The sequence below is a fragment of the Lethenteron reissneri genome, chromosome 1 (genome assembly GCF_015708825.2).
Source record: "Lethenteron reissneri isolate LAM-NWPU_2019-01 chromosome 1, ASM1570882v1, whole genome shotgun sequence".
NCBI lineage: Eukaryota > Metazoa > Chordata > Hyperoartia > Petromyzontiformes > Petromyzontidae > Lethenteron > Lethenteron reissneri.
In genome coordinates this window covers 5,837,526-5,861,592 of record NC_083779.1, presented here as the reverse complement: position 1 = coordinate 5,861,592, position 24,067 = coordinate 5,837,526, and the positions used below count along the sequence as shown (strand labels likewise).

The following is a 24,067-nucleotide window of genomic DNA, read 5'->3' as shown; positions in this document are numbered from 1 at the left end:
AATAATAATAAAAAACGTGTAATAATAAAAAACGTGTAATAATAATAAAAAAGAAGTGTAATAATAATAAAATCATGTAATAATAATAAAAAAGCGTATAATAATAAAAAGTGTAATAATAATAAAAGCGTATAATAATAAAAAAGTAATAATAATAAAAAAACGTATAATATATATAATTTTTTTTAATAATAATAAAAAATATGTAATAATAATAAAAACATGTAATAATAAAAAGCGTATAATAATAAAAACAAACGTGTAATAATAATAAAAACGTGTAATAATAATAGCTTATAATAATAAAAAACGTGTAATAATAATAAAAACATGTAATAATAATAAAAAGCGTATAATAATAAAAACGTGTAATAATAATAAAAAAGGTGTAATAATAATAAAAAGCTTGTAATAATAAAAAAACGTGTAATATTAATAAAACACGTGTAAAAATTATAATAAAAAATGTGTAATAATAATAAAAAACGTGTAATAATAATAAACGTATAATAATAATAAAAAAACGTGCAATAATTCCTTTAAAAATAATAATAATTTAAAAAAACCCGCTCTCCTCCTCCGCTCCATGCGGCACTAAAATGTCTCTTGCCCCCACGCAACATGGAACGCCCGGGGACTTCAACTCGCCTCGGCCCGTCACGTGACGCTCGTCGCCGCCTGTGATTGGTCCCCTGGCGGTTGGTCCGTGGCTCTGCAGTGGCGGCTACGGTGGTGGTGGTGGTAGTCGCTTTGGCTCTCTCTCTGTCTGTCTCTCTCTCTCGTCATCTCTCTCGTCATCTCTCTCTTCCCTTCACTCGCCGCTCGCTCTCATCGGCACCGGTTTCCCCCCCCACCCACCCACCACCACTCACGCACGCACGCAACCTCCCCTCTCGCCATGGCGGAGGGTGACAAGATCCGCGTGACGGTGAAGACGCCCAAGGATAAGGAGGACTTCGTGATCGCAGCCTCGTCCACCGTGAAGGAGGTGCGTGCGACGGGGGCGGATACCGGCGGGACATGGCGGCATCGGGGTCCGGGCCTCCCCTTCGGGGTCCGGGCCTCCCCTTCGTAGCCCCGGTGCCGCGCCCGCCTGCCCGCATGCCCCTACGGGGTGACACAGCCGTGGCCTGTATCTGTGGCCTGTGTCCGTGGCCTTGTTGTTGGTGTTGTTGGCGCTGCGTTGTCGTACCAAGACGAGTTTCGTAGACGCGTCCGCCGTGTTACTCTGTGGGATTTATAAATCGTGGGGTTGAGTGTTGGGTGCGATAGGCCCTATTAACGCGAGGCCCCAGCGTTCACGTCACGCTACTAACACGCGCTTATTGTTGGGACTTTAAGGTGTTTGTTACATTGGGTATGGTGTTTCTTACTCGCCTTAGCAGTTCTAGTATCGTTGACGGTCGCGTTAGAGTGTGAATTAGGCCCAGGGCGGATGCCACCACTTTACGTTACTATGGTATTCTAAACGTGCCTAGCATGCAGGTTACGTTACGAAGATCGAGTGGTTAATGTGTAGAGAGAGAGAGATAGGGGTCAATGAGGGAGTCTGTGTTACTGATTCTGCAATACTATTGACAGTAGCAGTGGGTTATGTGTTGGGTGGCTTTGATAAGCCACTCATCCCAATGCTGTGCATTGTCATGTGTCACTGTCATCGTGAAAACATCCCCTGGGGCTTTAATAAACACGTTTTAGTGTTAATTAATATACAGTGCATGGTGTTTACTGGTGATCTAGTAATAGTATGATTAGTGTCGGTCGTGGTTAAGTACTGTATAGTTTAAACGAAGTGCCCTCATCCCATTGCTGGCACGACGTTTTGCTGTCTTGGTGAACTTTAACAAGAGCGGCGTTAATTGGCACTAATTAGTGCATTGCATCTTCTTGTTTTTTTCGGTAAAGTCACGTAGAAGGGAAGTAATAAAATAATAAAAATAAAACATAAAATAATTCTCGTGAGAATTAATTTATTATGTTTTATTATTTTATTACTTCCCTTCTACGTGACTTTACCGAAAAAACCAAGAAGATGAATCCCTGCAGTCACGAAAGCTTTAAATCGAAATGTAGTGTATTGCAATAAGCACTATTTACATCACGACTCATGGTAGCAGCGAAGGTTGAACGAAGCGTTAATTAGATTGGCCACTCACAGTGTTTGCATGTGGCTCGCGTAGACTTTGGTGATGATGAATTCGCATGGCTAATGAACAACGACTTATAGATTCTCCAAGTAGGCTTGGGAAGGAATTCGTATTCGCCGGTGATCTCAAGAGTATTGACCTTTCGCGGGGCGTGGGTTTTCCACCCACGTGTTTAATCAACACAACTCATCACTAATTAGCTTAAAACACTTGTCATATAAATACCATCAGAGTTCTACGGCTGACTGCGGCTTTCCTGGGTACCAATCATCACCACTGCTGCTAGTACCAGTTAGTGCTTCACAATTGTGTGAATTAAGACTGGACACTTAATGCTAGGCACTACGGTACGTCACTGTTATAGTCTGACCGCTACATTAAATAAGATAGAGTGGTTATTGTATGTTCTTGATGTCACTGAACTGCAGTCATACGCATGATAGTCTGTTGATAGCATATGTGGTTAAAGTACAGTAACATGGAGAATTGGGTGTGTCACACGACGTGGTGCTTGCAAAGCGATCGGTAATAGAGGGCACACACTTAATTGTTGTACTGTTCGACTATGATCGCTGCCTTCTCTATCCCACCCTCCCCCCCCCCCGTACTGATCAGCGTGGTGAAGTATGGTCAAATACCCCTGACACGGCGTGGGAGAGGCCCTCATCCAGCAGTGGATTGACTGAGATGTACACTAGATGCAGGGGTATTCACGCTGCTGTAGACCAAGACGCATAGAGGAGGGATGGAGATTCCGTACAACACAGCGTAGACAGCCACCGGTAAATGTGCAATGTGAGAATTAGGCTGTGTATGAGTGTACTGCAGTAATTATACCAGCATCACGACTCGTGATAGACGCAGAAGTGGTCAATCAATGCACTCGACGGTAACGTGTCAAGTATGGCCCACTCATTGATGGAACATTAATTATGATTGTAGTCACAGGAACACTGCCGGGATATCATCAGTGATGTGCGTAATTGAATGTTGTGCTGGTTCCTGACTGATTTTAACACCCATTGAATCGTAGCGTTGTTTCATTTCCTGCATACAGTACTCCAAAGAGCTCAAGTGCCTATTACTAACACCGTTACGAATCACAAGACCGTAATAAATGTTTAGAAGTGTAAATGAGAGAGTTTGAAATTCGAACACTGCTGATAACAACATTGTCCTGTGCAATGTAGAGTCTCAATGAGTGTGCTCAATATTGACACTCATTTACATATTGCAAAATCTCCTCCTGGATGAATGCTTTCGTAACGCCGAGCTGGTCATGAGGGTGTTTGACCATACTTCACCACGCTGGTCAATACGTGTTGGTGTGAAGGTTGGGAGCATAGAAGTACAGTACAATTGCATTTTGTACACTGCTCACTACTGCCCGCAACGTGGCCCCGAAGCAGACGATAGCAACCTGTTGCGCATAATGGTTACACAAACGAGCAATATTAATGTTCTAAGCTTGCATAGCTCAGATATTTTACGAGATTGGACACATTCCGGGTGATTTGGTCATCCGCATGTTCATTATGTTTAACGTTAGTCATTGAATTGAATAGTCTACGGTGGTCATCAGTGACACTATATGAATACTAATGCCACTCGTGACCATCAGCAGTGTTTTAATAGTCGCATAATGTCCACGTAACCAAACACATTCTCACTGCTCGTTACTGATAGCATGCCAGTGATTACTGTAAATTATCATAAATATCCTCTTTAAACACGTACAGTACTTTACGTTCATCATCAGTACTGGTTCAGAAAAAAAAATCGCTATAGTAGTGTTGATAATTGTTTATCAGTACTGATGTTAACAACAAACGTGTTTTTCAAATAACATGCAGTGACTAGGTTTAACACAGAGTCGTAGGTCTTTCGCGATCAATATCCATAAGAATTTTTTGGATGACATTGCGAAAATGTGTCGTTAAACCTGTCACCACCCGACACTGGCAATTCGTAAAGCTTGTCACGTAAAAAAAACCACGCCAATTCGTTACTAGTACAGCACGCTTGAATTGTAAATGTTGTGGGTTTACTCTCCAACACACAGGTTAGTTGCTGTACTAAGTAACGAATTGGCCACGTTCTGCTTTACGTGACAAACCCTTATTAATTGGCTGTCGCGGGTTTAACGACACAACATTTATATTTACGCGATCTAACCGAAACAATTATATCATGGGCAATGATTTTTCTAATTCAACGACATCAGTGTTTAGTAATTGTCTAAAGACCCCACGTAAAGTGAGTAGTTGATGTAAGTTCTTTGCTCTTAGGGTTATCAATATGGGATGAATTCCGCATTCCCATTGTAAGGGCGAATTGTTAGGACATTAAACGCATCTTCTGTTATACTGAATTGCATCTTGTACAATTAAAGCTTCCATCATCATCATCAGCAACAACAACAGCAGCCATGGTCAATCAAACTGCTGGATAAAAACCTTCCTAAATCCACCACCATCTCTCGCAGTGCTGCCATATAATCCTCCCAGCTGATTTAATCGTCGCTAAATTTGTATCTTCGTTGGACGTACCCTTTAGATCGCTGTAGTTTGTGACGTTTAACCCCTTTACAGTCATTTTCCGATGTTTTAAAAATGATGCAAACGCATTCTCATACACGTACGTTGCGGGTAGGGCCCTCTTTGTCAAACCACCGCTGGATGAGCGTTTGCCCCCGGCCTTTTGGGGGTTATTCGACCATACTTCACCACGTTGGACGTCGCGATAAGGCATTTAATCTTTACATATCCCCCCCGTACTGATCAGCGTGGTGGTGAAGTATGGTGAAACACCCCCCCCCCCCATGAACTGGCACGGCGTGGGAGAGGCCCTGGTCTTATGAGAATACGGTGTTTTATTAGCAATTAATACTGTAAAGTATAGTTTTAAAATAACTATCTGTCAAGGACATTATTTATGCTATGATGACGGCCCATTGTTGCTGCCAAGATAGCAATCAAAAGCATCCAGATGCAATGTGGTTTAACAGTACAGTATATATTACTGTACCACCAAATAACCATACAAACATTCGTCGCGATTTAAACATCTTCACATTCATCGCCCGCATTGTATTGTTCCGCCTTAACGTATTCGTGGTGGGGGTTTTAAAGTCGCAATTGTAATAGGTAGATTAACGTAGTTTATTCAGAGGACAATATCGAGTCGTAAGCTATGCGTCGAACTAGGCGAGCGCAGGCCTCGCCGTGTAGGCCTCAGCGCGTATAGGCGCGATTTTGGTTATTTCTAAACACATTTTAAACGTGTATTTAAACGTAGGTCGATTAATGTAATGCCTCCTGCAAGGCTATATCTGCGTTTTAATGCCTGCAGTCAAACAAAAGTCACAATTTTGTTGGGGGGTGGGGGGTATTTGCACTCGAAATGCATCGAAATCGCTGCCCGGGCCTTGTTTAAGACTACCGGCGTTTACCTTTAGTCCCGAAACAAACATTCGATTTATCATAAAATATGTTTACCAGATTTTACATCAATATATGTTTGTGTGTTTTTTGACGTGGGGGTGGGGGCAATTTACGTGGTCGAGTTTTAATCTCTCGCAAAAAAAAATCGCACGGAAGAATGCCACTCACTTGCACGTCCGTTCTCTTTGAATAGACAAATTTTTTAATTCTTAATCATAATCTTTGGTTCTTTCGGTAAAGTCACGTAGAAGGGAAATAATAAAATAATCAAAATATAAAACAAAAAAAATTCTCACGACGATTTTATTATTTCCCTTCTACGTGACTTTACAGAAAGAACCAAGAATATGAATCCTTGCAGTCACGAACGCTTTACATCAAAATTCTTAATCGTTTTAAATGTTTCACAATGTTTTCCGTGGTTGTGATGTAACGTTCAAAACTGCTTGACGGTCTTAAAAGTCAGAACTGATGACTAATATTACACTGGCAATCATCTAGTCATCCCCCCCCCCCCCCATTGTCTTGAGCCCCCAGTGTCATTACGACTAATGTCAAGTTCCCCTATGACATTGTTTCTCTGCAATGTGAACTTTTTGGCCCTTCTCTCCCGATACTTTCCATTCATTGGCTACCACATTCTGATGAGCCCCCCCCAGCCTCTCCTCCCCCCTCAACTCGCTTTTAAGGGATTACATCTTGAATCATTGCCTCACTTGATGCAGCTGATCTTGCTGTGACTGTCCCACCTGATGACGGAGACTTGTGTTGCCTCCGAAACGTCGTGATCTTTATTTTTATTTTATTATTGATGTTTTACCTACGTGACTTTACCGAAAACACATAAGAATATAGTCTGTCGCACTAACCGATATTTTTTTTTTAAATCTCAAACACTGGAATTTAGCCGGATGAAATGGAGAAACAATTTGGTGACCGAGCTGAGATCTTAAACTCGCAGAGTAGACGATAAAGTCATTTATGTTATCCATATCCTAATCGATGCAAGAAAATATTATATCCGCTAAAGAATGCTTCCCGTTTTCAGATAAGAGGTGTGACCCGGAAGTTGTGGTGAATTCATCATATCCACTTTTATCCACAGATAAATCACCCAGAATTGATCTCCTGGAAGTGCCAGGTTGGCCTTATTATCCACATCCTTTCACGGATAAGAGGAGTTGCATAGACATGGACGCAAAGTCATTTATTTCTCGGAGCTTGCATTATATAACCCAGCTGCTGTTTAAAACATAGGGTAACATATCCTGGCACATTTGTTAATTATACGTTGACCAGGTATTCTTGCGAACAAGACTATGCTCATACCTACATGGGTGTCTTAAGAAGTTTGTTTGGATCTCCTGGTGAACCAGAGATTGGGTTGGTGACTGCACTCCATTCATCCCAGCACGCACTATTTCTGTATAAAAACATGTTTCCAGTCAGTGGGTATATCTGCTGTGGGTGTTAATTGTGAGACCTCTTCATTACTGCATTGGGCATCAGTTTTGTTTTCACAGAGTTAAAACTTTCAAAGGCCTTGACCGTTGAATGCGAGTCTATGTCGCAGTCAACTGGGAAATGTTGCTAACAGAGCATTGTGGCCGACCTTCGTTATTTACGCTTATCTCTGTTGTTGAATCTGAGTTTCATTCTGGGGAAGGCACCAGAAGGAAGGAGTTGGAGACCGAGGGTGAGATGACAGGATGTGTGTGAACGAGAGGTGAGGACAGTGGATGTAACGAGCGTAGAGGCACAGAATAGAAGCACATGGAGAGAGAACATCTGAGCAACTGACCTTATGCAAATAATGAAGCTTTTGGCTTAGCAGATGTAAGCCTATGTAAGTGTATGGGTCACTATACAAGTGTATTGAGTTGCTCATCTAAGTCTATGTATGTGTATGGGCTCATCAGTCAGCACGTTGGCTAATGCGATCAGGCAGATACACACGCACAGCGCTGAGCCTTTGCCTTCATAGTTCGGCATGAAAAAAATGTGCGGCAGACCGATAATTGATGTTTACAAATTACGTTTGCACTTGATTATGAATAAAGCTTAAAAAGAAACCAACCGCAGTTGTCGGCGTTACATGGGTATGAAGTGGACAACTATGGCCATCGCTGCTACGTACAACACCCGGACTGTCGCGTTGTTCAGATCTTGCTGAACTGACACATTGAAAAAAAGTCGGTGGGCTTGGGCACAGGACACGTCATGGCGAGAAGGGGTGATGGCCGATGGTCGAGAATAGTGATGGGGAGCGGCAAGCGAGGAATGGAATTCCTCCGAGGGTACGCGCCTAGGGGATGGATCAAGAAAAAATTTAGCTAATGGTGCAGGCGCTTGGCGGATTATCATGAGAGATGGTAACGGCTCGGGGGAGACCTTGCCCATCAGTGGGATTGATCATGGCTGATGATGATGAGTCATCCGGTAAGCACGGGAGCTCTGGAGGCGTTCTGCCTCTGTGACTCGTGCGTTGCACGAGGAACTCGGGGGCATTACGGTGGCATCGGTGCAGGCACGTGGGGAGGAGGGTGGGGGCTACAGTCAGTAGACCTTGGACCCAGGGTTGATGATGCCAGGGAACATTCCAGCCGCTTCTCGCGCGCTCCTCACCTCAACGTCACGAGAGCGTCACTTGTGCCGCTGGTGGTGCAATGTTCGCCTAATTGGTGGGAAGCCTGTTGAGATTAAACCGTAATTAATGGTGCTCGCCAATCCTGTTGTGTGATTATTGAAAACGGGACTCCCATCACGTGGCAGTTATTGTAAATTACAAAGCGGATAAGTCGATGTTTTTTTGTTGTTGCTATTTCGACGTCGTGCGTACATTTCCAAATCACAAACTTTCGAGCAACTAACTCGTTTGTTTCAATTGCTAGAGCGATTTAGGTGGTGTTATGCGTACACATATATACAGACAAAAATACACCAGATTATTAAGTAGATGATCCAGAAAATCGGGCACGCCTATCTTATTTGCATGCCACGCTTGCACTCGGTTGTTTTCGTTGGTGTCGGTCTTGGCTCGAGTTGAGAGACTTCAATGTAACATATTTATTTTTATTTATCTGAGAAATCTAGTTAACTCTTCATACATTAACTCTTTCATACGCGTTTTCAGGTTGACTTTTCCCGATTGAACACGTAGGCCTTCACGACCAATATTTACTATTTGTAATTGATTGCTGGGTCTGATTACAGAAGTAAAATGTGTGTCGTAGACCCTCCTCAGCCCAACACAAATAGTTCAATGTGCGTGGATCGCTGTACAGCACACCGGTCATGTGCTGAAGCGGACGCAAATCGGCACGTTTGTTCACCCAGCAGCTCTGCTGATTGGGTGTTTCAGGTGGAGGAGGATTTACGACCCACATTTGACTTATGCCATCTGACACAAATCAATTGTGGATCACTCGGATGTTTCGGATATTCCTTTGTAAGTAGCGTTTTGCATGTTGGAGGAAAACTCGAGTCGGTAGGAAAACCCGCACCTTCAATTAGCACGGCTGGCTACATACGGTGCGAAAGAAGTTCTCATACATACAAACCTCTTTTGGCTGTGGGGATAACACATCTCATAAGCACTGTTTCCTAGTGCAGGCGTCTTCCAATAATATATTTTACCAATAAAATTAGTGCAAGCTGCTGCGACACGTGATGTCATGCTTCGTGCCGTGTCTTAACATCATAGTGTCTCTGTACAGACTCTTTGACTTCACAGCACCATTAGATGTCATACCATCCATGCACGTTACCAACAATTTGTGGCTCGTGTTTATCTCACTTTAGGCTTCTTTATATTTTGTCGACAGCTCTCTCTCATCCCTATCTCTTGTTTGACTCTGTTTCATCTCACTCGTCTGTACGTCTTTTCATCTCGGCAAACCTTACCCCTGAGTGCGCCCTGTGGGCCGCCAGTTGACGAACCGCATCCTCGTGGATTTGGGAGTTTCGTAAAGCTCCGTATGACTCACCAACCCTTGCCTCCAAAGCACCGGGTGACGGTCGCGCACCACAAGACCCAACCTGTGGGACACTGACACCTGCAGGACTGTGTTCCTGCTCTCCACACACTCAACAATGCTGGTCCCTTGGATTCTTAATCGTGTTAAAAGAGGGCCTCTTGGAAACGCCCAGGTGGCTCAGGGTTTGAAAGGTGCTGGCTGATAATGGCTGGCCGGAGTCACGAAGCCTGACACCTCGAAATACTTTATATTCGTGGAGTTTTAATTGTGCACTTAGTTTGGCTAAATTCCAGCTGTTAAGAATATTTAAAACATTACTATTCAGGAGCAGAGTGGGTGGGGGAGTGCTGGCCTTGACTGCGTGGACCACAATTCGCTTAAATGAATCTCCAAGGGGTGTGCAGCTTCTGCGAGAGATCCGAATGAATTCTTCGACATGACAATCCGTAGCACAGTCGAGATAGAATTGGGCTAAAGACAAACGTAGAATAACAAAAACATTGCCGGCCTCTTGCTCCTCCCCCCGTGCACATTCAGTTCAAGGAGGAGATCTCGAAGCGATTCAAGGCTCAGCCCGATCAGCTGGTGCTCATCTTCGCGGGGAAGATCCTCAAGGATCCGGACTCGCTGAGCCAGAACGGCGTGAAGGACGGTCTCACAGTTCACCTGGTCATCAAGACGCAGGGCAGGTGGGTAACCCGCGCGGCGGCGTAGCGTTTCGCTTTTAAACGACGATGAGCGATGAAAATTCTTCATCGACGGCGACCTGCCTACTCCGTCAAAGACAAAAGCATGACTGGCTGTGACAATATGGAATTAGCGGGTCCTGATAAAGACTTTGAGATTATTCAGCGACATTGTTCGAGACCGCGGTGCACTCAAGAAGGCCAAATGTGATCATTAACCATATGTATGTACAGTAGACTTGATTGTCCGCTCTCATGACGGGGAGGACGGCCGCGGATTATTCAAAATTGCAGATAATCCAGAAATATAAAGTCACGTAGGTAAAAAATTAAATTAAAAGTTAAAATTACTGCATCAAAATTACCCTTGATGCAGTCATTTTAGCTGTGACGGTCCCACCTGATGACGGAGACTTGTGTTGCCTCCGAAACGGCGTGATTTATTATTTTATTTTATTTCCATTATTTTATTAACTTTTAATTTTATTTTTTACCTACGTGACTTTACCGAAAAAACCTAAGAGTATGAATCCTTGCAGTCACGAAAGCTTCAAATCTAGAACAAAAATAAAAATTTTCTGCGGATCTCTATAAATTAAGAACGAATACTCACGATCGACCGATCGATGCGCGTGATGATGATAACACTTTCCTGCTCCCTCGCAGAAGACTCGACGAATTGGGTAGCAGAACCATGGCAATCAACATAAATCAAACTGTTGTAAAGATATGCAACTACTTTACTATTGAGGCGATCAACGTGGATTTTGGATTAACCGCAGCACATATTTGTTAGGTTTAAGCATGTGACTTGTCATTCACATTTTCAAGAATAACAATGTATAACTGTTTTTATATTAATAATTTGGGCTGAAGGGAAACACCCGTGAGTTATTAATACATGTCAAAATCTGATGTGCGTGCGGCTCATCCAGAAATCAGGATAAACCACACGTGGATAAATCGAGAGTACTGTATGTAAAAAAAAGATTTTCTGATTGGCTGACCTGGTAATATTGGGGGATATTGAGCGGCCTGTCGCATCAACGTGTTGAATAACTCCGCTTTGACTAAATAAGTGACTGCTGTAGTTGATGATACTAATAGAATGAGACTCGACTAGAATTCCACTGGTTGCTGTATTTAGACCGAGTAAAATAATACAAAAAATTGCTGACTAAATTAATACTGGGAGCGCACGTTCGCTGGATGGCCCCGGGGTCACGGAAAGCCTGGCAGTGGCTCGCAGCCAAGGCTATTTCATTACAATACAATACAGTTGGCTTTCAATTGTAATGCAATAGGAGTTGACTCAATTACAATGCAATACAGTCGGCTCTCAATTACAATACAATTGGCTCTCAATTACAATACAATTGGCTCTCAATTACAATACAATTGGCTCTCAATTACAATACAATACAGTTGACTGTCAATTATAATGCAATAGTTGGCTCAATTAACATATTCCTGCGGAGGGAGCTGGTAAGAACGTTGGGTTGCTCGGTCAATGGCTGCAGGGTCAACGGCGGCGTGGTGTATTCCGCAAATATGCCCGACTGAGGGCGGACACAAGCCGGCGTGAGTAGGTTAAACTGTTGAGTTTTATAACGGAGAAGGCTCGTGGTGATGAATCCAGCATGGCTCGTTTCAAGAATCCACGTGGAAAACAAATGCAACAGCAACAACAACAGAAAGATCACTTCTCTGCCACTGCTGAAACTCTGACACCCCCTGCCCCCCCCATCAACAACCCCCGCTGGTCCCTCTCCCCATCTGTGACCCCCAGATCACAGGAGCCGGCGTCACAGCCGGCGGCGACCTCCTCGGGCGCCAGCACCACACCCACCTCCACAGGCTCCAGCAGCAGCAGCAGCAGCAGCACCACCGCACCACCCCCCACACAGCCGCTTCCCGGCCTGCCGCCATTCTTCCTCGGTGAGTGGAGTGGTGTGGCAGTGCTGTGTGGCTGTGTGATTGAGTGGAGTGGTGCGATTGAATGGTTTGGCGGCGGTGGTGTTTTGGCTCGTCCGGAGTGGCCAGGATGCTGTGGTGTTGGCTCCTTCACGCTCCAGTGTTCTCTGCCAGTTTTGGTTCACCCCCTTTTGATATATTTTGGCCAATTTTTCAATACGCTAAGCCGTTAATTGTCATCACTGTCCATCCCATTAGGTGATGACTCCTCCATCTTCATTGACCAGTTTGTCGGGGTGCTTCCGTTGATGAGCGAGCAAGCCAGATCTTCCCACAACTCGGACGCTTGTGCTTCATCATGGGGGACTTGTCAGGATGGCGCTTGCTAGTGTCACCCGAGGTCACCTCGCTTCTTCTGACTGGCGCAGGCTTCCCCTACACTAATCCTCACTTGCGACTTAACTTTGTGCTAACGTTTAATTTGCTTCGCGTTGTCCTTTCGAGAGTTGTCGTGCCCCCTCATTGTGGGCGGAAGGGACTGAGCGAATGAAATTCATGAGGTTCACGCGTTCACGCACTGACTGTGCCCTCGCTGTCCGTGGTGGTGCAGGGGGGAACCTCGGTGGTCTCGCCAGCCTCAGTAACCTCGGCGTCGGCTCTTCCAACTTCATGGAGATGCAGCAGCAGATGCAGCGCCAGCTCATGTCCAACCCCGAGCTGCTCAGCCAGGTTTGAATCCCTGCCCCTGGCTGGCCCCATGGCTCTTGCGGCTCACAATGCCGAACTAAACTCCACTCACCTGGTGAATGTTACCTCCACACGGTCACCACCATAAGGCTGAGCAACATTGTACAAGCAATGTGGTGGTTACATCTACTTCACTCCTATCACTCTTCTATTGCTACTACGACTACCACCATGGTCACTGTTCCAGTGAACTTCGCTCTTTGGTTCCTCTACCCCATGATGTTGTTGACTCGGGTCAACCAGACGGACCTTTTCGCCTCATCCATGCTGTCTTCAAGTTCAAGTTAATTTATTAGGTATAGCCCTGTGAGCCATTCGGCTCTTGAATCAGGTGCAACCGCAACAAACAAAAAACAAAACATGAACAAAAAAACATCTTAAAGTGAATATGTGACTGAGTGCAAACAGAAAATCTAAGAAAAGACAGCAAAATATTGCAGAAAAAACACTGTACACCAACGCTGTGTGCAAAAATCCCAGTGGGATGCAAGTCAAACAACAACAACAACAAGACAACTTAGATTAAGGCCATCAGTCTAACTCTGTACTACAACAAACAAACATGGCCAAACCAATACACTTTTCGAAATCACCAAAATAAAGCCATGAAAGCAATGAAACGGTGATCATAGGAACTGTGACGGAATTTTCACAATAAATGACATAAACAAGATGTGTTCAAGCACCACACTCACCCAGCCACTTACCTGCTCACTCACTCACTCTCACTCAACTACTCGCTCACCACGCTTCTCTTTCCGCTTCTTCCCTGGTACTGCTTCACTTGGGAAATCCCCTCCGATCGCCTCTCCCCCCCCCCAGGTTCTTGTAATTGTAATAATAATAACGTTGCTCAACTCAAGAAGTCTGTCTCTTCTTAATTATCTGCTAACCACTTTTATTGTGCCGCTTGTTGCTGGCCGCTTGACGTTTTGGGCCCTTGGGCCTGTGCCTAGCAACTGTTTCAAAAAGAAAAACATGACATGCATGCAAGGTATGATTGGAATCATGCCATCCTTCTGTTTGTAACCGTGCCACTGTGTTGTTCAGAATTGTTTTGCTGTATCGCACTATAAACAAAACCCTAATCCACACGACCACAGCGAGAGAGACACGCAAACTCGGGATCGAACACATGACCGCTTGCATACCAGGCGAGGTAGTTAACATCTAGCCACCGTAGCACCCCTCACCGTGGCACTCAACTACATGCCTCGTGCTCTCCACCCCCTTCCCCACGCCTCCTCCCCCCACCCCCCCACAAACCCACCTTATACCACTGCAGGTCATGGAGAACCCCTTTGTGCAGACGATGATCAGCAACCCGGAGATGATGAGGCAGCTCATCATGACCAACCCACAGATGCAGCAGCTAATGGAGCGCAACCCCGAGATCACGCACATGCTCAACAACCCCGAGCTGCTGCGGCAGGTGAGACGCAGTACAGCAGGCGGGTTGCCGACCCCGCAGGTCCCTCGGGGTGAGTTTGAAACCGTTGCGGGGTTGGAGGCGATGCTGGTAATGGTGTTGGTAGTGCTAATACTCCCAGTGGTCATGCGGGTAATGAGCTTGGTCTTCATGGAAATAACGAGGTTCTTATGAGATTAAAAGGATATATCAGGACACCCTGCCGCTGAAGTCGCCCGGTATTTAGAGGACCTCGCTGTACCTTCTCGCTGCCCCATTTGTGCAATACACATCCGTGTCTCAGCGTGGGTTTCCCGATCATTGTAACCGCTTGTCTGTCTCTCCGTGTGTGCATTTGACTGTACGTCCGTATGTGTGTGTGTATGCCCTCGTGTTTGTGTGTGTTTCTGCTTTTATCTGCCCTTGTGTCTGTGGATGTCATCATCTGTGTCCATCTCTTTTTTGTGTCTGTGCATGTGTCCATGTATATGCCTGTGTGTATACGTATGTGTGCCGTGTGTGTGTGTGCGCGCGCGTGTCTGCCTGCATGCCTCCATACGTTTCCGTGCGTCCGTCCATCCATCCGCACGTCATTTGCGCGCATGCGTCCGTGTCCTGTTCTTCTGTGCATGCCTGCGTTTGTCTGTTCATCTTTCCGTGCGTGCGTCTGCGCAGACGATGGAACTGGCGCGCAACCCGGCCATGATGCAGGAAATGATGCGAAACCAGGACCGCGCGCTCAGCAACCTGGAAAGCATCCCCGGCGGGTACAACGCGCTGCGCCGTATGTACACCGACATCCAGGAGCCCATGCTGAGCGCCGCGCAGGAGCAGGTGACGACACAGGGGGGAGGGGGTGGTGGCGGGGAGGGGGGTGGGAGTGGGCGGTGGGGAGGGAGGGGGGGTAAGGGATGCGGAGGGATGTTAACGAGCAATGCAAGTGCTGCAGCTAATGGTTCGTGATAATATCACGTGCTGCGATTGTACTTTAAAATGCAGTAAAAACCCTGGCTGGCCGGACTAATAGAGAGAGGAGCCTTTGTCCAGTGAACTGCTCATGTATTCAATATCAACGGCCAAACGTTAGCAACAGTAATAGCAACAACCCTGTGTTGACTCAGGTAATGCAGTTGATTCAGGTGATGCGTAGAGTTGAGGCAATGAAGTTTGATCTCAATGATGTGCAGGGGACAAATATGAGTGTAGTGACTCAACTCGGAGACCGTAATAACTGGATGCACTTCTTTTATTTAACAAGGACCATCGGGATAACACACACCCAAGTGGGTGCGCACTTATTATTAAGACCGTCTATTGCTGGCGGCACTACTTGGTTAGAAGAGTTGGTAGGCCGTCTGACTAACAGCGCCCCGGGGTGGTGAAGACGGAGACGACGACGAGGAGATGGCGATGACGACGACGAGATGGTGACGACGATGATCTTGAGTAGTACGTTGGGGATCCCACTTCCAGCAACATCCACGAGGTCCCGCACAGAGGGGGGGGGGGGGCCTCTTATACTCCCAGCGTGGCCTTGCTCCACCCCCGGCCACGCCCCCTTTCTGGAACCTACTAGCGTGTCCCCGGGGTTTCCCGATGGACCCCTTCTGTGACCTTTCCACTTTAGATGTCCCCCTCTCGTATATATCGTGGCCTGCTGACGTGAGTACTGCCGTACACCACAGTTATCCTTTTCCGCCAGCAGCCGGCGCTATGCCACTACATAAGCGTAAGAGAGGGATGAATGCAATTGGGGCAGATGATTCAGCTGGTGTCAAGGGTAATGTGAGTGGTGGAGGCGACTCGGTTGATGCAGTTGATTCAGGAGGTGTCGCACAGTTAACTACTTGACGCAGCTGCAGGTCTGGTAGTGCATCGTGCGAAATTAACAAACGCAACGACAGAACGTTTTCTCAGGCTAGCATGAGGACAGGGCAGTCCGGTGCACCTTCTGATGTGCATGGACAGCTGCCACTAGGGGGCTGGGGGTCCCCTTGGCTTGGCTGCAGCAGGAGCAATAGAATGGTAGCGCTGAGATGCGGTGTGTACGCCTTTTTCAATTAACCGGGGAATTCAGGAACGAACCATTTATTTATTTTCTTGAATTAGAATTGACGACGTCCATTTCGACGCAGAGTTACGGTACATTAGTTGCGTTTTAAGGTGACACGAAAAGACGTAACAGGTGGGGGGCGGGGGAGCCACCACGAGAAGGAAGACAACCGTCTACAGCCCCGCACGGTAACGATCCGCCTCTTTATCCATCAATCTCTCTGCATCACTCCCCACCCCCCCCGCACCATCTCTCCGCCCCCTCCGCAGTTCGGAGGGAACCCGTTCGCCTCGCTGCTCAGCGGCCCCGGCGGCAACGCGGGCTCGGGAGGAACGGGAGGCACGGCGCCAGGCGGCGGCAACGCCGAGGGGCAACCGTCGCGCACGGAGAACCGCGAGCCGCTGCCCAACCCGTGGGGGCCGGCGCTGTCGCCACGGCCCGGCTCCGCCTCGCCCGCCTCGCCGCTCCTCCAGCAGCAGACGCCCGGCGCGACGCCCAGCGTCTCCAACCCGCTGGGCATCCATCCCGGTCGGTGGCGCCGGCGTTTTACTCACGCTGTTATTTATGATCATTTATGGTAGCCAGGGGAAGGGCGGGGATGGTTACGGATTTTAGGATGACAGGAAGTAAGAGGGACACGCTTTTGAACAAATCTTGAGTCTTGTTTTTCTATTGTTTGTTCCTGTAACGTTCTGACCCCGTGCCCTGACCTGACATCTGTGAAAAAGAGCTTTATAGCTCATCGGATTCCTCCAGTATAAATAAATATTCTGATTTTGATGACGACGATGCGGCACTAAGGGATGCTGCTGCCACAGCAGTGTGATGGTGAGTGGCATATTTTGCTCGCGACCGAGATGTCACTGGTTCGATTCTATCTCCCCGGTGTGGCAGTTGAAGCCGTGGGGCAAGTTTTTAAAATGCCCCACTGCCTCTGCCGCCCTCTGTATACCAAGCTGTGGGTATGAGCTTCACCACAGTTAATTTGATCGGCGGGTTGCGCTGTGGTAAAGTTTTAAGTGCAGTACTCTCACCTCTTTGAACATATAGTCTGGCCAGCGTGGGAGAGTAGGCCCAATAACGCCCTACTAGATGGGCTCGTGGAGCTCGCTCTACTGGAGGCCCTTCCTCCAGCAGTGGCGTGAGTTAGAAATTGCAGCGCTGCACCTTTGCCTTTTTTTAAATGATAATAATCGCCCGATCTCGTCGGATCGCGGAAGCCGGTCGAGCCCTGGATAGTGCTGCGACGGCGATCACCTTGTGTGGACTGCAGTTCTACCTGGAGGGCAGCAGAGGGCGGTGTAGCAAAATGCGTTGTCGTACTCTCTTATCGTCCCAAACCATCACCGAACCCACGCTGACCAGCGTGGCAGCGGTCTCTCGTATCGCCGCGTCCCACGGTTTCACCACCATCACCACCAGGGGGAGATAAAAGTGGCTGTGGTGGGGCGCGAGAGTTGGGGGGGGCGTACATGCCGCCGTAAGTCGGGGGCCTCCCGTTAATTGTCAGTCGCTAACGGCGCATGTTGCAGCAGGTCCGCACGGCTAAACGGAGGGCGTCTTTGTTCCCCGTGCGTGCGCGTGTGCGTCTGGTGTGCGTGTGCGTGTGTGCGCGCGTGTGGCAGCGATGCTGGTGATCCCAGGAGGCGTGATGAGGCAGGTTGCGGCGAACCCCCAGCTCATGCAGAACATGATGTCGGCGCCGTACATGCCCGCGATGCTACAGGCGCTCGCCCTGAACCCCTCGCTCGCTGAGCAGGTACGCACCTGGCGGCAGTTGCACGCGTTTACACGGCCACACGCGTTTGCACACACGCACGCACGCAACCGTATGGACAATCGCACACACAAGCGTACGTACGACCGCACGCACATCCGCCGTACGTAACTATGGCCGCACGCACGCACGCACAACCATACATACGATCACACGCACACGCACGACCGTACGCACAGCCGCACGCACGTCCGTACATATGCTGGTGGCACATGCCTGTAATGGAGCACTTTGGAGGTGAGGGTTGGTAGATCATAGCGCAATTTTATGAAGCTCCCGACCTACCCATGCAGCGGGGGGCAAGGTGTGATTACCCCTGCACCTCTCTTTCCCTCTGATGGTAAATTAAACTTGAGTTTTTAACGTTTCAAATACACAACGGCACTCTTGCGACCGTCTAATCACAAATGTAGCTCAAGTTGGAATCCTGCCGTCATATCTGGAGCGGAGCCACCCCCAGTTCCTATCTCACTGGCACCCGAAAGAAACTCGACGTGAAACGGTTCGGGTGATTGATGATACAACGCTCGCCGATTCGATTCGGCCACTCGCTCACCGACGGTCACACGCCTCTTCGTCACTCTTCCAACGCACCGGTGTGCTGATGTAGTAACGAATTGGCACGTTTTGTTGACGGGACAAACCTTCATAATACTCATGATATAGGCTTTTGTCCTTTGAAAAACGTGACACATTTTGTACTGTTTGGCCGTGTCGGGTGGTGGAGGGTTACGACACATTTATAAATAACGCGATCTGACCCAAAAACCTATATTATGAATAATACTGGTCGCGAAAGCCTACGTGTTAAAAGGGACAAACCTTACTATTCGGCTGTGTCGGGTGGTGGCGGGTTTGGACGACGCATTTATGCGATCTAACCCGAAAAAAAACCTCTTATGGAGGTGCGAATGTATATTTTGATTTACGAAACTGACGTTGATAAAACCCCCCGACGAGTTGCGGGCGAAACCGATATTATAGAGATTAACGTCACGTCGCGAAATTTGATATCTTGCCGTATCTTAAAGAGAAGTGGTGTCACGGGCGAGGCTGGGCAAGCGAGATTGTATTCTACGTGTCTCTCCCCACCTTGTTCCCTTGAACCTGCCAGGTGTTCCTAACGAGCCCCATCTTCGAAGGGAACCCGCAACTCAGAGAGCACATGAGGACGCAGCTCCCCGTGTTCCTACAGCAGGTGTGAGGATGGCTGTGTCCCTACCTCCCCCCCCCAGCCTGTGCCTCGTTACTTTCTCGTGCGGCAGGCACACTGCTCCGTAAGCAGCCGCACGAGCCACGTTTGACTGCTAGACGTGTTTTATAAGCGGCGACGATTGGGGTTCTTTGCACGTGGGCCTTTTGTGGGTTACCTCCGCACGTGCGAATGCGCGACGCTGCTCACACTGCATGATTCGTCGACTGTATACATTAGCCCAGGTCTCACTGGGTTGTCACCTGGTTCAATAACTTGTATCTGATTGCATTTGATAGTTATACGATGCACATGTTATGCAATATTGGTTGGTGCATGCCTGTGTTGAGGAGTTCCCACGGACGCACTCGGAGACGGAGGTAAGTTATGGGCTTTCGCCAAGGGTTTATTACAGACTTCCACTTTACACACAAGGGTACACAACTCCCAGGGGCTAGGGGTCCTACTCTGAGTCCGGGTCCCTGCTGGCTAGCTCCGGTCTCTCTCTCTCTCGTGTCGGATCGGGGACTCTGCCGACTCCACCGACCGGAGAGAAAGCACCTCTATCGGCTACCACCGGCTTCTCCCCAGACTCACTACTCGATCCCTCTACCCCTGGTTCCCTCTTCACCCTTCTTATTCTACCCGTTCTCGCAGTGACCCCGCTTTCGTCACGGGGTCTCCCTGAAGTACTCTAGGAGACGTGACGTCATCGCACTGAACGGCACACATGACGTCACGTCCCCATTTTACTCCTCTACACCTGTAATAATTTATTGTAATTCATTCAAATTATATGTGAATTCCAATTTCAGTCTAAAGGCAGTTGGTCTCAAAACGCCAGAGCTCGTGATTCCCGCAGGGGCAGCCTAACCCCGATCGCCATCCTATTCCATTTGTATGCAAATTAAGCTGGACGCTACATCAGCTACCTTAAAGTTGGTAATCGTGGACAGATATTCGTGTCTACTAGACCGGTATCCTAGCCATGCTCAAATGCAACTCACTGCGTATGGGGGCAGGGAACACAATGCCATTGCTCAAACCATCATATGTCTCCCCATGTGTGTTTTTCCCTGTGTCCCTCCCCGTGTGCGTCTCTCCCCCCTTGCGCGTCTCTCCCCGTGCGTGTCTCTACCCCCGTGCGTGTCTCTACCCCCGTGCGTGTCTCTACCCCCGTGCGTGTCTCTACCCCCGTGCGTGTCTCTCCCCGTGCGTGTCTCTACCCCCGTGCGCGTCTCTACCCCCGTGTGTGTCTCTCCCCCCTTGCGCGTCTCTCCCCGTGCGTGTCTCTACCCCCGTGCGTGTCTCTACCCCCGTGCGTGTCTCTACCCCCGTGCGCGTCACCCCCATGCTCCGCCCAACACAGATGCAGAACCCGGACGTGATGTCGGCCATCGCGAACCCGCGCGCCATGATGGCGCTCATGCAGATCCAGCAGGGGCTGCAGGTCCTCGCCAACGAGGTTCCAGGCCTCATGCCGGGGTGAGAGAGCAGCACACACATCAATGTTAGCCACGTATATACGTACGTACGTACGTTCAACTTATTTTGCACCGTACGTAGCCAACCGTGCTAATCGGAGCCATGATCAGTTCACTGCTGGACAAAGGCCACCCCGAGCCGTCGCCGCGTCGGGCTCCCGCACGTGAAACCGACTTCATTGCTGCATCGATAAATTTTCTCGCCTTCAATCACTCACTTGGACATGTTGGGAACGGGCTCAGCTTCCGCGGTAGAAAAGTCCACTGGTAGCTTTCCGAACCGCGCCAGGCTGACTCGGCACTGTCCACGGCACGCGGGCTCTGTTTGCGCGGTAGAAAGAGGTCTCTGAAGTTTCGCCGGCCACATCGCTTGATGCTGCGCCCTTCCCTCCCGCCCGTCCCCCCGTCCTCCACGCAGGCTGGTGCCGGGCAGCTTTGACGGCGTCGGGGGGGCGGCACTCTCCGTCCCGGGGGGCGGTGCCCAGCCAGAGTCGGCGGCAGCGCCGGCGAGCGGGACAGGCGACAGACGGAGGCACGGCCACGACCACCGCCGCCGGGGGAACGGCGGGCGGAACGTTGGGGGGCAGCGGAACGTTGGGGGGGGGAGGCACGGGCGGCGTTGGAACGGCGGCGGCGGGCCTGGGCTTGGGGCAGGCTCCCACTCCGGCGCAGCAGGAGTTCATGCAGCAGATGCTGCAGGCACTTGCGGGGATGAGCAGCAGCTCGCAGGTGAGAGCCGGTTGTTGTTGTCGCAAATCCGTCGTTTTCCGCTGCGTTGTAACACCGCTTTTGTTGTCGGCCGTGTGTGGTTTCGCACGTTGGTTTTCGAAGGTAATCGGTGACGGTTTTACGGTAGCAGCTCGTAGGCAGGATGCTGTGCGGTTAGCCACAGAATAACTCCCACGCCCCCTTTATTTATGGCCGCTGTTAGATGGTCATCAGCCCCTATTTCATTTGTGGTAGCGGCTCGCCCGGTCTGGGACCACGTGGTTGTCCAACAACGGGCGCTGTCGAACGAATAATTTTTTCATGTTTGCAACTAAGTAAACGGTGAATGCCAGAAAAATAATCATTAGCTTCTTCGTGGAGAATATAGCTAGCAATCTAAATAAGCAGATAACGTTTCATTCCCATGTAAAAATAATTGTCAGTTACAAGGCGCAGTTCATCAAGGGATCTCCGTGTGCAATGCACGAAGTTAGGAAATATAAATGCTACGAGGCCTGGAGTCCACTGATCATACATGGGATGTGTAGTGCCTGCAGGCGATACAGCCAAGGAGACCTCAACACGGTCGTAATTCATGGCCGTTGTGGCTCAAAACCGACGTATTTTGGCGAGTTTCCAATCCAGTTTTCAGATGACTGGGATTAAATGCCGAATGTTAACTACCTCGCTTGATAAAACAGGAGGTCGTGGGTTCGATCCCGACTGATGCCTGTATATTTGTAGTCTGCATGTACTCTCCGTGGTTGTGTGGATTTTTCTCCAGGTCCTTCGGTTTTTCCCTCCACATTTAGAAACATGCTTTGAGAGTATTTGGCTGTTAGAAATTTCAACGTGATAAGCCGCTTAGTTGAGCTATCACTTGTGGCCAGGTCGCTTCTGAAAAAGAGCTGTACAGCTCAGTGGGCCTTACTTGGTAAAAAATTTTATATTTTAAATAGTTTTATTGTTTAAAACCTTGTTCTCAAGTGTAGTGAGTTCATGGGCTCTGCCCCGGTCAACAGTGACTGCACAGAAAGTGTGTTTTTTCTCTTAAAGTTCCAGTTCTGAGAATTTTTAATATCGGGGGCGTATAAGTCACCAAGGCCTTGATGTAGGCTTGCCTGTTTTATACGACATCCATAAAAATTTTTACCGTCGGTGAAAATCTAAACATGTCGGTCGCGCTTGGCATGGATTACAAAAAACATGGCAGGGTCACGATTGCGGAGGTTCGGCGAGTCGTGCGACACAACTCGTGATCTGTCTTCCGGTCGCCCCGCGTGCCGTTTGTCGTGGTGTCCGACGTTTCATTTCACGTGCCAGCAGCTTCTTACATTGTTTGGATGGCATGCGGTAGCAACCCGAAAACGCTGCGCCTGGAGAGTTCCATCGATCTTGTTTGTGTGTGCGCGCGCTAAGAACCCAGTGACCCAAATTTTATTCCCGCTCGCAGCCAACGACAATGGTGGCTGTGACCGGGAATCGTTCCTGGAGATCTCCCCTAGGTCGACAGCGTTGAAGAAGTACCCCGGTGCCATGTGTAAACATCAGTTCTGGGGAGACAAAGGCGGCCTGGCGTGGTGCTGGGCACCCCACACCCCCCCCCCCCTTGTGCGCCACGTCGGCCTTTTTTTAAATGCTACTCGTTAACAGCACTTGCCCCGACAGTTCAAAGCTACATGGGCGACCTTTGTCTTTTGTTTGTGTGAGTGCAGCCACTCGGGGGTGCCATCGTGAGCCCCGAGGTGCGGTTCCGCTCGCAGCTGGACCAACTGCAGGCCATGGGCTTCGTGAACCGGGACGCGAACCTGCAGGCGCTGATAGCGACGGGCGGAGATATCAACGCCGCCATAGAGCGGCTCCTGGGCTCCTAGCCCCTCCCCTCTCCCCCCCCCTCCCCCCACGGGCTCTGCCCACTGCCCCACAGGGCGCCCCCCCCCACCGCCCCCCCCCCCCCCCCCCCCGCTCAGCACCCAGTTGACAACACACGGGAGGGGGGTTATATTTGTTTCTCTCTCATTCGTTTAGTCTTGGCCTTATCATTATTTTTTTTGGTTTTATTTAAAAAAACACATGTGCCGCCACTCATTATCAGGGCTTGCTCCGCCGACCGCTGTATCGCAACACCAGCCACGTACATTTCATCCAGTCATTAAACCACCGTGTCCCGGCCACTTATTAAATAGAGAGAAAAGTAAAAAAAAAACAAGCAAGCAGTCGTACATCAATGGGGGGGGGGGGGGGGGGAGGAAGTGGGGGGAGGGGAACGAAAGTTAAAATGAAATAAATATATTATATCGTAAACATTACCGACGAAAGACGAACCTAATGTTGAGAACACAATTCAGAGACGCCATGTTGATTACCGTTGATTTAATCGCCATTTCCGAGACGCCACCGCCTGCCTGTCCATCCGTTCGTCCGATCGGGGCAGATGGGAGGGAATGCTGGCAAGGGGGGCTGATGGGTCGACGGGTGCGAGTGATGGTTTTTTTCCACTGGCACAATCGAGCTGCGCCAGGGTCGTGCCT

At 48.8% G+C, this 24,067-nt stretch overlaps 1 protein-coding gene across 1 annotated transcript; it reads left to right on the top strand.

The window, feature by feature from the left end:
- The first annotated feature begins 705 nt into the window (after positions 1-705).
- On the top strand, positions 706-23,799 carry LOC133348737 (ubiquilin-1-like). The gene is given in 13 exon segments (XM_061561719.1): positions 706-988; positions 10,105-10,256; positions 12,043-12,191; positions 12,778-12,896; positions 14,200-14,346; positions 14,998-15,156; positions 16,645-16,903; positions 18,001-18,134; positions 19,267-19,350; positions 20,714-20,829; positions 21,247-21,346; positions 21,348-21,557; positions 23,252-23,799. Coding segments are annotated over 13 exon segments (1,878 nt in total). The 5' UTR covers positions 706-898; the 3' UTR covers positions 23,411-23,799.
- Positions 23,800-24,067: the final 268 nt, after the last annotated feature.